Source organism: Pleuronectes platessa, chromosome 8 (assembly GCF_947347685.1).
Source record: "Pleuronectes platessa chromosome 8, fPlePla1.1, whole genome shotgun sequence".
NCBI classification, from domain to species: Eukaryota; Metazoa; Chordata; class Actinopteri; order Pleuronectiformes; family Pleuronectidae; genus Pleuronectes; species Pleuronectes platessa.
The window spans coordinates 11628761-11644832 of NC_070633.1; the positions used below are offsets into that span (position 1 = coordinate 11628761).

At 43.3% G+C, this 16072-nt stretch overlaps 1 protein-coding gene across 1 annotated transcript; it reads left to right on the forward strand.

Annotated features, from left to right (window-relative positions):
- Positions 1-10475: 10475 nt before the first annotated feature.
- LOC128445569 (uncharacterized) lies at positions 10476-15026 on the forward strand. Its single transcript, XM_053428324.1, has 2 exons — positions 10476-14639; positions 14999-15026. The coding sequence occupies exons 1-2, from the start codon at positions 10660-10662 to the stop codon at positions 15024-15026; spliced, it is 4008 nt and encodes a 1335-aa protein (XP_053284299.1). The 5' UTR covers positions 10476-10659.
- Positions 15027-16072: the final 1046 nt, after the last annotated feature.

Sequence of the window (16072 nt, forward strand, 5' to 3'; positions counted from 1 at the left end):
AGTGCTGCTTTGCAGTCCTAAAAATGTTAGAAATTGTATTTAGGGCCCGAGCACTGACAGTGGGAGGCCCTATTGAAATTGTAATGATTATTACACATACACACTAACTTGGCTCTGAGTTGTGTTTACCTCCCAATGTATGGGGTCGAAACCCGTCCCGCCCAAACACTGAAGACGGGGGACAACATCTGTCCGCCATCTTTGTCAGTGCTGCCAAGTATTATGGTGAGACCCATTTCGCTCTCCGTATCTTCATTATATATATATATTTTATAAATATATAGAAATCTGTGTAAAATAATAAATAGGGTCCACAGTAATGTGTCTGTCTTCTCCATAAGTATTTTCCTCTATGTACTTTGTCGGGCTAACTATTCAGGCTGGTCCCCCTCAAAATTTCGTAGGAAATGCTACTAAAAGTAATGCACTAGAATTCGTATGAATTCCACTAAATTGTGAATCAGGAGGCTGGGGATAAGTGACCTATGCGCTTCTCTCTCTTCTTGAAAACAAAAAACATGGCAGACATTCATCTGACCATAACCCTAACCCTAATATGAAAAATACATATGAAGTGTGCACCACGGTGATTCACCTGAGTGACAACCGCAGGAGTAAGCTGTTCCTGAACCTGCTGGTCCGGGAACGGAGGACCCTGTAGCGCCTCCCAGAGGGAAGGAGGGCAAATAGTCTGAGGCTGCGGTGTGAGAAATTGGGTTGTTAATGAACAAAGATGTCTCTAACTTGGTCCAAAGTGAACATATGATTGTGTATAAAGCAAACATACATATTTTGACCAAATCTGGCCATTAAATACCACTTAAAACAGATTTGACAGATTTGATCCAGCTTGTTGTGTTTGGAGCAAGATGAAATGTAAACCTTGTCGTAGGACAAAAGCAAAGACATCATCGTAAAGGTCTTGACCTCGGGAGTAACATTATGTCAGTGGGAAAATCGTGGATGGCTCCTGCTCTTCAGGGATGACCTTTGAACCTTGCACCTGAGTCAGTTTTGATGGCTTACAGGATGGAAACTACATATGCAACAGACATGGTATGATCTGTTTTTGAAAGGTCTTGAACTCCACTACCATAGCCCAATGGAAAACTATGGGTGGCGCCACTGAGTAGGGCCAAAACCTTGAAAAACTAGTTTTACTGTTTTATTAGTAAGAAAAACTAAATCTGACTAAACAGGTGTTTTTCTCAAACCAAAAAAAACATAAAGAAGCATGCAAGTTTCCAGGTCGCAATCTCACGTAATAGTGAAAACACATTAGAACTACAAAAGATGGGAACAACACACACACACGTACGGGAAGGCCATTCAATTTGTAGTTCTCTGTATGGTTCTTCCGGGTTGAGATTAGGGTTGTGAAAATCTCCGCAATTTTGCTTGATCAGAGCGCTGCGGAGGTCTGCACAGGCGCACTTGTCATTTGGAGCATTTCGTAGGATTCTCTACGAAAATTTTGCGCTACATTTACGTTGAACTATTTAGATCAAAAGCTCAAAAGCAAAGATGTACGACAAATACATGACATGACTCAACTTATTAGTTGAAAAAATATATGTATAAATATATTCAAGACATTTATAATGTAGGCATAAGATTACTGTGACTTTTCATCAAATGCCATATTAATGGCGTGGCATTAAATTTCATCAACTCGCCATGAAAAACACAAATTGCCGTATCTTCAGTGTTCATGGTGCTATCTTACTCACACTACAAGTGTGTATTAACAGCCCCCCCTTGAAGATATTCATATGGTTTTAAGGCTGTGTGGCCGTGGCGTGGCGTCAAAGTTTGATTACACGCCATCAAACACGAGCTTCTGTATCTAAGACATATTTGGTCCAATCAAGTCCAAACGTGAGCCAAGACTTGCGACCAGATGACATCTAAAAAGACATCATGACTTAAAACCACAGCACCACCTGCTCTCTACAGGAAGTGAAGCGTTTATCCTGGCCACAGAGCGCAAAACGCATGCAATGCGGAGACTCGCACTTGGTCATCGATCGCTATCTCTTCTCCGACCGCAACAGGCTTGAAATTGCCTGTGCTCGGCCCCGTTAGTGCTACAACGTAGCCCTAGTTTGTGTAGGCGGCAAAAACTGCGATAAATGGTGTTCGATGGGTGTAGCAGCCGATTGTCAAACAGATAAACGTATCAAATCAAACTTCGAATTATACTAATCAAAGGGCCACTGTTGCACCATGGGTTGTGGTGTACGCGGATGGGAAAAACATAGTGTCCAAACAGATGTCCAGTTTCTGCGAAAAGCGTGGTTTATTTAACCAAACAGCGAGCAAACAAAGAACAAAGAAAATTCCTGTGCCTCTCCCGCTCCGGTAAAAAACCATTTGCCCACCCAGGTGCATGCTGGTCCCTTACCGACAGCCTACCTATATAACTTCAGGTGCCCCCCTACCGTGCCCAAATGAAACAAAACACAAATAATAAACAAGAAACACCTAAAGTAAACAAATAATAAACTAGAATACTAATAGAAATCTAATCATAATGAAATCAAGCAAATTGACTGAGAATAACCAAAAAACTAAATACTCACTAAACAAAATAATAAACTAAACAGCACTAAGTACTACAACTAAATAAATAGCTCCAACATTCCGGCCCCTAATTGTGCACTAAATCACAATTACTTTAATTTATCAAAGGAGCTATTCCCTCCACCCAATCTATGACTAGACAGTTCATGCATTAGCTTCAGTTCACTTTCTTCTTTATGATGTACCTGAAACAACAAAAGAGAGATATAGAGAAAAAGAGGGAGGGGGAGAGAGAGAAAGTCCATGGTGTCACATTCCTGCTTCCAACAGCAGGCAGAGCTTCGTCACAGGCCTCTCCAGAATGCTGGTCCTGGTCCGAAGGCGCACAGAGCGTACCAGGCCCTTTGCATCTGCTCTCACATCCAAGATTCTCCCCATCAGCCAAGATCCTCTTGGGGCTGCAGCGTCTGCAATGAGGACGATGTCTCCAGGAACGAGATTTCTCCTTGGTCTTGTCCATTTCTGTCTCTCTTGCATCATTGGTAAGTATTCAGCAATCCATCTCTTCCAAAACAGTTCTGCCATGTATTGTATTTGCTTCCACCTTTTCCTGATGTACAAATCATTGCGGTCAAACAGTCCTGGTGGCATGATTGGCTTCCCCTTTAACATCAGAATGTGGTTAGGTGTGAGTGCCTCCAGGTCGTCCGGGTCATCAGAGACTTTAGTGATGGGTCTGTCATTCAATATGGCCTCAGCCTCACAAAAAACAGTTTGGAGCCCTTCATCATCGAGAATTTGCTGTTTGAGAACTGAAGTCAGAACACTTTTCACAGAGCGAATCAGGCGCTCCCAAACACCACCATGATGGGAAGCTGCTGGTGTGTTAAAGCTCCATTTTATGCCATCCTGGACCAACGCTCTCTGAATTTTGCCATGATTTAAACCAGCCAGACTTTCCTTCAGCTCCCGGTTAGCTCCAACAAAGTTTGTGCCGTTATCAGACCTGATGGTGGAGATTGGGCCTCGTCTACAGATGAACCTCCGGACAGCATTTATACAGGAATCTGTATCCAACATATGTGCCACCTCCAAATGCACAGCACGGCTAGTCAGACAGGTGAAAAGCACTCCATACCTTTTAAGAAGACTTCTGCCTCTTTTAACCTCAATGGGCCCGAAATAGTCAACTCCAACATCTGTGAAAGGGGCTCTATCAGGCACCACTCTTTCCTCAGGCAAGTCCGCCATCTTCTGTTCAAGGAGTTTCCCTCTGTTGCGTCTGCAAACAACACAGTCAGATATAACTTTCCTTGCAGCAGAGTTTGCATTGATGATCCAGTACCTCTGCCGCAGCCTGGACAGCATGTGATTTCTTCCTGCATGTCCCAGTTGATGATGAATATGACGCAGAATCAGTACGGATACATGCAAATCTTTGGACAAAATGACTGGATGTTTGGACTCTGTTGGTAATGCTGATTTATCCAGCCGACCACCTACTCTGAGGATTCCATTATCCATCACCGGATCCAGTCTGTACAGAGGACTCCCTTTTGCAACAATTTTACAACCATTCTTCAATGAGGAAATTTCAGCTTTAAATTTGTGTTCTTGTACATACTGAATGACTGACTGTTCTGCTTTTTCCAGATCTTCAGGAGTCAAGATTTGTCCTTTGAGTGTGGCTTTAAAGCTCTGAATTTTCCTTTTCACTTCCTGCTCTTTTGGCTCCAGCTTGTCCTGGCTGAGATATTTAGAGGCACACAGCTCCTTTCTCTTCTGTCCCAATAACACAAGAGTTCTCTTGACCTTCAGCAACCAGGCAACAGACCTTTTTAGTCTCGTCCAGGATGAAAAGTAACAGAGCAGGCGATCTGTGGCACTTTCAGAATCCACAACAACAGAATTTACAGTCAACTCCCTTTTGACCTCTGGGTCATCTGCAGGAATAACATGAAGATCAGCATCCAATTTAGGCCAAACCTCCTTTGGCCCACAGAGAAACTTCGGCCCATTTATCCATCTCCTGCCTGTCAGGAAATTATCTGCCGTCATTCCTCTTGATGCATCATCTGCTGGATTCTCCTTAGAACAAACATATCTCCACTGATCAGTATCTGATGCTCCTCTGATGAAGGAGACTCTGTTTGCCACGAAAGTTTGAAATCGTCTGGTTTCATTACAGATGTATTTAAGAACAGTTGTGCTGTCGGTCCAGAAAACTGACTTTTCCAGCTTAAGTTGCAACTCCTTCTGAAGCATCTTGTCAACTCGAACTGCAAGAACTGCTGCTGTGAGTTCCAGTCGAGGAATTGTTGTCTGCTTGAGTGGAGCAACTCTGGCCTTTCCCAACAGAAATGAAACCTGAACGCTGTCATCCTTTTCCAGTCTCAAATAGGACACTGTTCCATATCCAACTTGGCTGGCGTCAGAGAAGTGGTGAAGCTGTGCAGTGGCAGGGTCTCCAAAGTCTCTGGGTTTCATACAGCGATCCACATTGAATTCAGCCACCTTCTGAAGATCCTCCAACCACTCAAACCACTTCTTGGAGAGAGAATGGGGGATAGCTTCATCCCACCCCAAGCTTCTCCTACAAAGCTCCTGTAACAACAGCTTGGCTGGAATGGTGAGTGGGGACAAAAAACCTAAGGGGTCATAAAGTGAGCTGACCACTGACAAAATACCTCTTCTTGTCTGTGGCTGTTCTTGCACTGAGGTTCTAAACTTGAATTTGTCAGTTTCAATGCACCACTGTAGCCCCAAAGCTCGATCCATCGGAAGCTGGTCCACATCCAAATCCAGCTCCATCACTTCCTTTGCTCTGCAGTCTTCAGCAATTGACAGCAGCACTGTTCGGCTGTTGCTGATCCATTTGGAAAGATTAAATCCTCCTTTGTGACAAAGCGCAGTCACATCCTTGACCACTTGCACTGCCACCTCCTCTGAGGCCACTGATTTCAAGCAATCATCGACATAAAAATTACACTTTACTGTATTGATCACTTCATGGGGGAAATGTTCGGCATTGTCATCTGCTGTTCTCCTCAATGCATAATTTGCACAGCTTGGTGACGACACAGCTCCAAACAAATGAACTTTCATGCGATGTTCCACTGGAGCCTGTGAAACGTCTCCCCCAGGCCACCAGAGAAAGCGGAGAAAGTTGATGTGCTTTTCAGAAACATGAACTTGGTGATACATTGCTTGGATGTCGGCCATTACTGCAACGGGCTCTTGTCTAAATCGAACAAGGACTCCAACTAGAGAGTTGGTAAAGTCAGGGCCCTGTAAAAGCTGACAGTTCAGTGACGTCCCTTTGTATGCTGCTCCACAGTCAAAAACAACTCGCAGCTTGCCTTTTCTGGGATGATAAACCCTGTGATGAGGGATATACCATACATTTCCATCACTCTGTTTAAGTTGATCAGAAGGCACCACTTCAGCATATCCTTGAGCCACCATGTTGTTTAAAAATGTGATGTACTCTCCTTTAAATTGACCATTCTTGGCAAACTTTCTTTTCAGGCTCTGGAGGCGCTGTTCTGCAACATGACGATTATTTGGCATGAGAGGGTTTTCCTGCCTGAAGGGTAAGTCAATGCAGTAATGGCTTCCAATTAACTTTGTGGTGTTATTCATAACATTCATAAACTTGACATCCTCTCTGGACATTTCAATCTGTTCATCTGATGACCTCTCATTAAAATCATGGTTAAACTGTTTAACCAGCATTTCTTGAAGATGTTCAACAGAGATCCGGTTGGATGTTACAGCAGAGCAGTCACTTTTATTCTTGTTGCTCCCACCACGAAGTGGACCATTAATGACCCAACCGACCCTGGTTCTGACAGCATAAGGTCCTTCATCCTGGCTGTTTATGAGCTCCCAAGGCTCCATCACTTTTGGTGCATCAGTTCCAATGAGCAGATCAACACCTTCCTCAATGTCATGAAGTTGAACAGCCTTGAGATACGACCACTGATCAACGTCCTCTTGTCGTGGAATATTGAGTGATGAGACAGGCATGTTCTTTTGTGTTAAAACATCAGGTAACTCAATAAAGTCATTCATATTCAGACCAGACACTTCCAGACCTGACAACACATGAGCATTTACTATCTTCTTTTGACCCATTGTTCTTAACAGAATACTTGTCCTTTTACCTCTCACATTCAATTTTCTTGCCAAGTTCTCCGTACAAAATGTTCCTGAGCTCCCAGGATCCAAGAAAGCATACGTCTGCACAGTTTTGTTGCTCCTCTGACTCTTGACTTTGACTGCAACAATAGAAAAAATGGAGGCATCTTCCTGACCGGCCCCAATATGGCCACAGGTCTGAAACACTGCAGGTGAAACATTTGAAGAGCTCACAGACTGTTGATCAGAGGGTGTGGCTTTATCCTGACGCTCTATATGAAGGACACTTGGGTGCTTTTGGTGACACACGTTGCAATCCAAACGACTCCTGCAGTATTTGCTAGTGTGGCCTTTTTTCAGGCAACCAAAACAGATTCCTTTTTCTTTAATGAAATTAATCTTGTCCCTGTGTACTGTCATCTTGAACTGTGAGCATTGGTCCATTGAATGATTAACTTGTGAACAGAACAGGCAGTTGAGAGTGGAGAACTTGATCTTGTTTCCTGTATGTTGAGTTATGACTCCATCCTTTACTGTAGTGACGTTAGTAGCAAAGCTGCTTCCCTTTTTCCTTTGTTTGAAGTGACTAACAGTGGAAGCTTTGGAGTTGGTGAGCTGTGGGTCTTGAATGTTGCCAAAAACTGGATCTGAAGCAATTTTGACTTGTCTTTCAATAAAACCAACAAGATCAGCGAACATTGCTCTGTTACCTCTTCGTTCTTGCAGATCACAAGCAACATTTCTCCATCTTTCCCTTAACTTGTAAGGAAGTTTCACAATGATGCTCCTCATGTTAGATGGTAAGTCCAGCTCTTTCATGTTCAGCAGTTGCTCTGTTAAGTTTGAACATCCACGTAGAAACAAAGAGAATGATTGCAACCCTTTAATGTCCTCACTTTTTACAGGTGTCCAGGTAAGTATTTTTTCCATGTATGCAGCTGCAATTTTGTGTTCATTTCCAAAGTGCTCCGCAAGAAGACTCTTGGCTCGGTGGTATCCCTGCTCTGAAGGCAAGTGCTGACAACTGTGCACCAGGTCTTTTGGCTGCCCCCTGGTGTACTGTTCAAGAAAGTGCAAACAGTCACTCCAATTGTCTGTTTTCTCCTCCACTCCATTTTCAAAAGCTCTGATGAAAGACCTGTATTGGAGTGGGTCTCCATCAAAAACAGGGATATTCCTAGATGGGAGGTTAGAGCACAGATTTTGTTGGACAAGCAACGCAGCAATGTCATTTTGTCTTTGCATAATGTTCACAATGTCATTTTGATGGTTGTCAGTCAGAGCAGTTTGATGGTGAGCATGTCCCATTTCAATACAGGTCTTTCATCAGAGCTTTTGAAAATGGAGTGGAGGAGAAAACAGACAATTGGAGTGACTGTTTGCACTTTCTTGAACAGTACACCAGGGGGCAGCCAAAAGACCTGGTGCACAGTTGTCAGCACTTGCCTTCAGAGCAGGGATACCACCGAGCCAAGAGTCTTCTTGCGGAGCGGGAGAGGCACAGGATTTTTCTTTGTTCTTTGTTTGCTCGCTGTTTGGTTAAATAAACCACGCTTTTCGCAGAAACTGGACATCTGTTTGGACACTATGTTTTTCCCATCCGCGTACACCACAACCCATGGTGCAACAGTGGCCCTTTGATTAGTATAATTCGAAGTTAGATTTGATACGTTTATCTGTTTGACAATCGGCTGCTACATAAGTAAAAAACCTGCCCTTGGACTCAAAGGAAATAAGCTTCAACACTGGACTTGTTGCATTGTGCGCATTATGGACGAATGGAAAGCAGAGATTGTTTAATCACCTTTTGGACTCAGCCACGGCGCGCATGCTGCTTCTGGCCCAGATCGACAAGACGTTCAACCTTCTCAAAGAAACCGGTATGTGATATAACTGTAAAAAGCTGTAATGGAAAACGGCCAAACGAGTGGAGTTTGACACAGTATCTCACAATACATGGAGTTCAATGAGTGCATGGTTGAATCGCTACATGTCTACTTTTACGCACGGCCACGGCGCATTCATTTATTCATAAAAAGCCGGCCGCAGTGTGTGTTTGTTTGATGAAGAGGATCTGTTGGTCAATAAGCATCGTGTGTTTGCAACTTGCTCTTATGTGCGCTTGTGGACTGTCATTGGTGTAATAAAAAAGGAAAGAAAGCAATTAAAAGAAACGGAAAAATGTCTGATGTTGCTGCAACGGAGGCTGAAGAGCCGTCATCAAAAAGAGTTGTTAAAATGTCTTCTAAAGGAATGGAATACATTGTGATAAGGTATCAGGAAAAAAGGAGTGCAAAATGCAAACAAGCTAAAAGATGCATGGAACATATGAGTGCCTTGATGGCATCAATACAAAACGTTGATTCAGTAAAGAATGAGCTTGCTGTGTTCATGCAATGTTACCAAGACGCAAATGAAACCCATACATCTTTTATGAGTCTACCTTTGCCCAAAGATGAAGTTGAAAGGCAAAGCAAATACTTCTTGGAAAAAATGACAATGTTTTGTGATTTCACTGACAACGTAAAAGGCTGGCTCTTTGAGGCGGGTCATCCATATGTTGAAACAAATAAAGACGATCCTGACAATCAATGTGTTGCTGATGGAATACATCCTGAAGATAGTGCCTCCAATGTTGCAAGTATAAAATCAAGTTCGCTAAGATCACACTCCCGACTATCACGGAGTTCATCAATATCATCTGCACGTATCAAAGCTGAGGCCGATAAGGCAGCGCTTGTGGAGCGCATCGCTGCGCAAAAAAGGAAACATCAAATAGAAGCGCAACAGGAAAAACTGAGGAGAGAAAAGGAACAACTTGAGCTTGAAACGGAACTGGCAGCAACAAAGGCAAAGCTTCAAGTCTTGGAAATCCGTTCACAGTGTGGCTCAAAACATTCAAACGGCATGAACTCTTATTTTGAAAGGAACAACTCTCACGGTGCGAGTGAATTAAATCCCCATGCCAACACCTTTGTGCCTGATAAAATAAAAAAAAAAGATCATGCTCTTGGTTTGTCTGCTCCTGAACTCCAACCACCAGTGGTTAAGCCTAAACAAAAACAAATGGATGAAATGACATTACAAGTTGAAGCTCCAGTTCATGTGATGCAAACTGTAAATGGAACTCAAATGGGACATGCTCACCATCAAACTGCTCTGACTGACAACCATCAAAATGACATTGTGAACATTATGCAAAGACAAAATGACATTGCTGCGTTGCTTGTCCAACAAAATCTGTGCTCTAACCTCCCATCTAGGAATATCCCTGTTTTTGATGGAGACCCACTCCAATACAGGTCTTTCATCAGAGCTTTTGAAAATGGAGTGGAGGAGAAAACAGACAATTGGAGTGACTGTTTGCACTTTCTTGAACAGTACACCAGGGGGCAGCCAAAAGACCTGGTGCACAGTTGTCAGCACTTGCCTTCAGAGGAGGGATACCACCGAGCCAAGAGTCTTCTTGCGGAGCACTTTGGAAATGATCACAAAATTGCAGCTGCATACATGGAAAAAATACTTACCTGGACACCTGTAAAAAGTGAGGACATTAAAGGGTTGCAATCATTCTCTTTGTTTCTACGTGGATGTTCAAACTTAACAGAGCAACTGCTGAACATGAAAGAGCTGGACTTACCATCTAACATGAGGAGCATCATTGTGAAACTTCCTTACAAGTTAAGGGAAAGATGGAGAAATGTTGCTTGTGATCTGCAAGAACGAAGAGGTAACAGAGCAATGTTCGCTGATCTTGTTGGTTTTATTGAAAGACAAGTCAAAATTGCTTCAGATCCAGTTTTTAGCAACATTCAAGACCCACAGCTCACCAACTCCAAAGCTTCCACTGTTAGTCACTTCAAACAAAGGAAAAAGGGAAGCAGCTTTGCTACTAACGTCACTACAGTAAAGGATGGAGTCATAACTCAACATACAGGAAACAAGATCAAGTCCTCCACTCTCAACTGCCTGTTCTGTTCACAAGTTAATCATTCAATGGACCAATGCTCACAGTTCAAGATGACAGTACACAGGGACAAGATTAATTTCATTAAAGAAAAAGGAATCTGTTTTGGTTGCCTGAAAAAAGGCCACACTAGCAAATACTGCAGGAGTCGTTTGGATTGCAACGTGTGTCACCAAAAGCACCCAAGTGTCCTTCATATAGAGCGTCAGGATAAAGCCACACCCTCTGATCAACAGTCTGTGAGCTCTTCAAATGTTTCACCTGCAGTGTTTCAGACCTGTGGCCATATTGGGGCCGGTCAGGAAGATGCCTCCATTTTTTCTATTGTTGCAGTCAAAGTCAAGAGTCAGAGGAGCAACAAAACTGTGCAGACGTATGCTTTCTTGGATCCTGGGAGCTCAGGAACATTTTGTACGGAGAACTTGGCAAGAAAATTGAATGTGAGAGGTAAAAGGACAAGTATTCTGTTAAGAACAATGGGTCAAAAGAAGATAGTAAATGCTCATGTGTTGTCAGGTCTGGAAGTGTCTGGTCTGAATATGAATGACTTTATTGAGTTACCTGATGTTTTAACACAAAAGAACATGCCTGTCTCATCACTCAATATTCCACAACAAGAGGACGTTGATCAGTGGTCGTATCTCAAGGCTGTTCAACTTCATGACATTGAGGAAGGTGTTGATCTGCTCATTGGAACTGATGCACCAAAAGTGATGGAGCCTTGGGAGCTCATAAACAGCCAGGATGAAGGACCTTATGCTGTCAGAACCAGGGTCGGTTGGGTCATTAATGGTCCACTTCGTGGTGGGAGCAACAAGAATAAAAGTGACTGCTCTGCTGTAACATCCAACCGGATCTCTGTTGAACATCTTCAAGAAATGCTGGTTAAACAGTTTAACCATGATTTTAATGAGAGGTCATCAGATGAACAGATTGAAATGTCCAGAGAGGATGTCAAGTTTATGAATGTTATGAATAACACCACAAAGTTAATTGGAAGCCATTACTGCATTGACTTACCCTTCAGGCAGGAAAACCCTCTCATGCCAAATAATCGTCATGTTGCAGAACAGCGCCTCCAGAGCCTGAAAAGAAAGTTTGCCAAGAATGGTCAATTTAAAGGAGAGTACATCACATTTTTAAACAACATGGTGGCTCAAGGATATGCTGAAGTGGTGCCTTCTGATCAACTTAAACAGAGTGATGGAAATGTATGGTATATCCCTCATCACAGGGTTTATCATCCCAGAAAAGGCAAGCTGCGAGTTGTTTTTGACTGTGGAGCAGCATACAAAGGGACGTCACTGAACTGTCAGCTTTTACAGGGCCCTGACTTTACCAACTCTCTAGTTGGAGTCCTTGTTCGATTTAGACAAGAGCCCGTTGCAGTAATGGCCGACATCCAAGCAATGTATCACCAAGTTCATGTTTCTGAAAAGCACATCAACTTTCTCCGCTTTCTCTGGTGGCCTGGGGGAGACGTTTCACAGGCTCCAGTGGAACATCGCATGAAAGTTCATTTGTTTGGAGCTGTGTCGTCACCAAGCTGTGCAAATTATGCATTGAGGAGAACAGCAGATGACAATGCCGAACATTTCCCCCATGAAGTGATCAATACAGTAAAGTGTAATTTTTATGTCGATGATTGCTTGAAATCAGTGGCCTCAGAGGAGGTGGCAGTGCAAGTGGTCAAGGATGTGACTGCGCTTTGTCACAAAGGAGGATTTAATCTTTCCAAATGGATCAGCAACAGCCGAACAGTGCTGCTGTCAATTGCTGAAGACTGCAGAGCAAAGGAAGTGATGGAGCTGGATTTGGATGTGGACCAGCTTCCGATGGATCGAGCTTTGGGGCTACAGTGGTGCATTGAAACTGACAAATTCAAGTTTAGAACCTCAGTGCAAGAACAGCCACAGACAAGAAGAGGTATTTTGTCAGTGGTCAGCTCACTTTATGACCCCTTAGGTTTTTTGTCCCCACTCACCATTCCAGCCAAGCTGTTGTTACAGGAGCTTTGTAGGAGAAGCTTGGGGTGGGATGAAGCTATCCCCCATTCTCTCTCCAAGAAGTGGTTTGAGTGGTTGGAGGATCTTCAGAAGGTGGCTGAATTCAATGTGGATCGCTGTATGAAACCCAGAGACTTTGGAGACCCTGCCACTGCACAGCTTCACCACTTCTCTGACGCCAGCCAAGTTGGATATGGAACAGTGTCCTATTTGAGACTGGAAAAGGATGACAGCGTTCAGGTTTCATTTCTGTTGGGAAAGGCCAGAGTTGCTCCACTCAAGCAGACAACAATTCCTCGACTGGAACTCACAGCAGCAGTTCTTGCAGTTCGAGTTGACAAGATGCTTCAGAAGGAGTTGCAACTTAAGCTGGAAAAGTCAGTTTTCTGGACCGACAGCACAACTGTTCTTAAATACATCTGTAATGAAACCAGACGATTTCAAACTTTCGTGGCAAACAGAGTCTCCTTCATCAGAGGAGCATCAGATACTGATCAGTGGAGATATGTTTGTTCTAAGGAGAATCCAGCAGATGATGCATCAAGAGGAATGACGGCAGATAATTTCCTGACAGGCAGGAGATGGATAAATGGGCCGAAGTTTCTCTGTGGGCCAAAGGAGGTTTGGCCTAAATTGGATGCTGATCTTCATGTTATTCCTGCAGATGACCCAGAGGTCAAAAGGGAGTTGACTGTAAATTCTGTTGTTGTGGATTCTGAAAGTGCCACAGATCGCCTGCTCTGTTACTTTTCATCCTGGACGAGACTAAAAAGGTCTGTTGCCTGGTTGCTGAAGGTCAAGAGAACTCTTGTGTTATTGGGACAGAAGAGAAAGGAGCTGTGTGCCTCTAAATATCTCAGCCAGGACAAGCTGGAGCCAAAAGAGCAGGAAGTGAAAAGGAAAATTCAGAGCTTTAAAGCCACACTCAAAGGACAAATCTTGACTCCTGAAGATCTGGAAAAAGCAGAACAGTCAGTCATTCAGTATGTACAAGAACACAAATTTAAAGCTGAAATTTCCTCATTGAAGAATGGTTGTAAAATTGTTGCAAAAGGGAGTCCTCTGTACAGACTGGATCCGGTGATGGATAATGGAATCCTCAGAGTAGGTGGTCGGCTGGATAAATCAGCATTACCAACAGAGTCCAAACATCCAGTCATTTTGTCCAAAGATTTGCATGTATCCGTACTGATTCTGCGTCATATTCATCATCAACTGGGACATGCAGGAAGAAATCACATGCTGTCCAGGCTGCGGCAGAGGTACTGGATCATCAATGCAAACTCTGCTGCAAGGAAAGTTATATCTGACTGTGTTGTTTGCAGACGCAACAGAGGGAAACTCCTTGAACAGAAGATGGCGGACTTGCCTGAGGAAAGAGTGGTGCCTGATAGAGCCCCTTTCACAGATGTTGGAGTTGACTATTTCGGGCCCATTGAGGTTAAAAGAGGCAGAAGTCTTCTTAAAAGGTATGGAGTGCTTTTCACCTGTCTGACTAGCCGTGCTGTGCATTTGGAGGTGGCACATATGTTGGATACAGATTCCTGTATAAATGCTGTCCGGAGGTTCATCTGTAGACGAGGCCCAATCTCCACCATCAGGTCTGATAACGGCACAAACTTTGTTGGAGCTAACCGGGAGCTGAAGGAAAGTCTGGCTGGTTTAAATCATGGCAAAATTCAGAGAGCGTTGGTCCAGGATGGCATAAAATGGAGCTTTAACACACCAGCAGCTTCCCATCATGGTGGTGTTTGGGAGCGCCTGATTCGCTCTGTGAAAAGTGTTCTGACTTCAGTTCTCAAACAGCAAATTCTCGATGATGAAGGGCTCCAAACTGTTTTTTGTGAGGCTGAGGCCATATTGAATGACAGACCCATCACTAAAGTCTCTGATGACCCGGACGACATGGAGGCACTCACACCTAACCACATTCTGATGTTAAAGGGGAAGCCAATCATGCCACCAGGACTGTTTGACCGCAATGATTTGTACATCAGGAAAAGGTGGAAGCAAATACAATACATGGCAGAACTGTTTTGGAAGAGATGGATTGCTGAATACTTACCAATGATGCAAGAGAGACAGAAATGGACAAGACCAAGGAGAAATCTCGTTCCTGGAGACATCGTCCTCATTGCAGACGCTGCAGCCCCAAGAGGATCTTGGCTGATGGGGAGAATCTTGGATGTGAGAGCAGATGCAAAGGGCCTGGTACGCTCTGTGCGCCTTCGGACCAGGACCAGCATTCTGGAGAGGCCTGTGACGAAGCTCTGCCTGCTGTTGGAAGCAGGAATGTGACACCATGGACTTTCTCTCTCTCCCCCTCCCTCTTTTTCTCTATATCTCTCTTTTGTTGTTTCAGGTACATCATAAAGAAGAAAGTGAACTGAAGCTAATGCATGAACTGTCTAGTCATAGATTGGGTGGAGGGAATAGCTCCTTTGATAAATTAAAGTAATTGTGATTTAGTGCACAATTAGGGGCCGGAATGTTGGAGCTATTTATTTAGTTGTAGTACTTAGTGCTGTTTAGTTTATTATTTTGTTTAGTGAGTATTTAGTTTTTTGGTTATTCTCAGTCAATTTGCTTGATTTCATTATGATTAGATTTCTATTAGTATTCTAGTTTATTATTTGTTTACTTTAGGTGTTTCTTGTTTATTATTTGTGTTTTGTTTCATTTGGGCACGGTAGGGGGGCACCTGAAGTTATATAGGTAGGCTGTCGGTAAGGGACCAGCATGCACCTGGGTGGGCAAATGGTTTTTTACTTATGTAGCAGCCGATTGTCAAACAGATAAACGTATCAAATCAAACTTCGAATTATACTAATCAAAGGGCCACTGTTGCACCATGGGTTGTGGTGTACGCGGATGGGAAAAACATAGTGTCCAAACAGATGTCCAGTTTCTGCGAAAAGCGTGGTTTATTTAACCAAACAGCGAGCAAACAAAGAACAAAGAAAATTCCTGTGCCTCTCCCGCTCCGGTAAAAAACCATTTGCCCACCCAGGTGCATGCTGGTCCCTTACCGACAGCCTACCTATATAACTTCAGGTGCCCCCCTACCGTGCCCAAATGAAACAAAACACAAATAAGAAACAAGAAACACCTAAAGTAAACAAATAATAAACTAGAATACTAATAGAAATCTAATCATAATGAAATCAAGCAAATTGACTGAGAATAACCAAAAAACTAAATACTCACTAAACAAAATAATAAACTAAACAGCACTAAGTACTACAACTAAATAAATAGCTCCAACAATGGGCCTAGCATTCACACTCTGTGTGTCAATATATTTCAATGAATTATTGTCAAAAGAATTGAGAAATTGATTATTTGAAAATCAGCGATATGACGGAGCCTCAAATCTCACTCTGCCTCCTCCACTGTGGAAATTTCAAGGGATCTCGTTTGTACCAGAACCGACTGA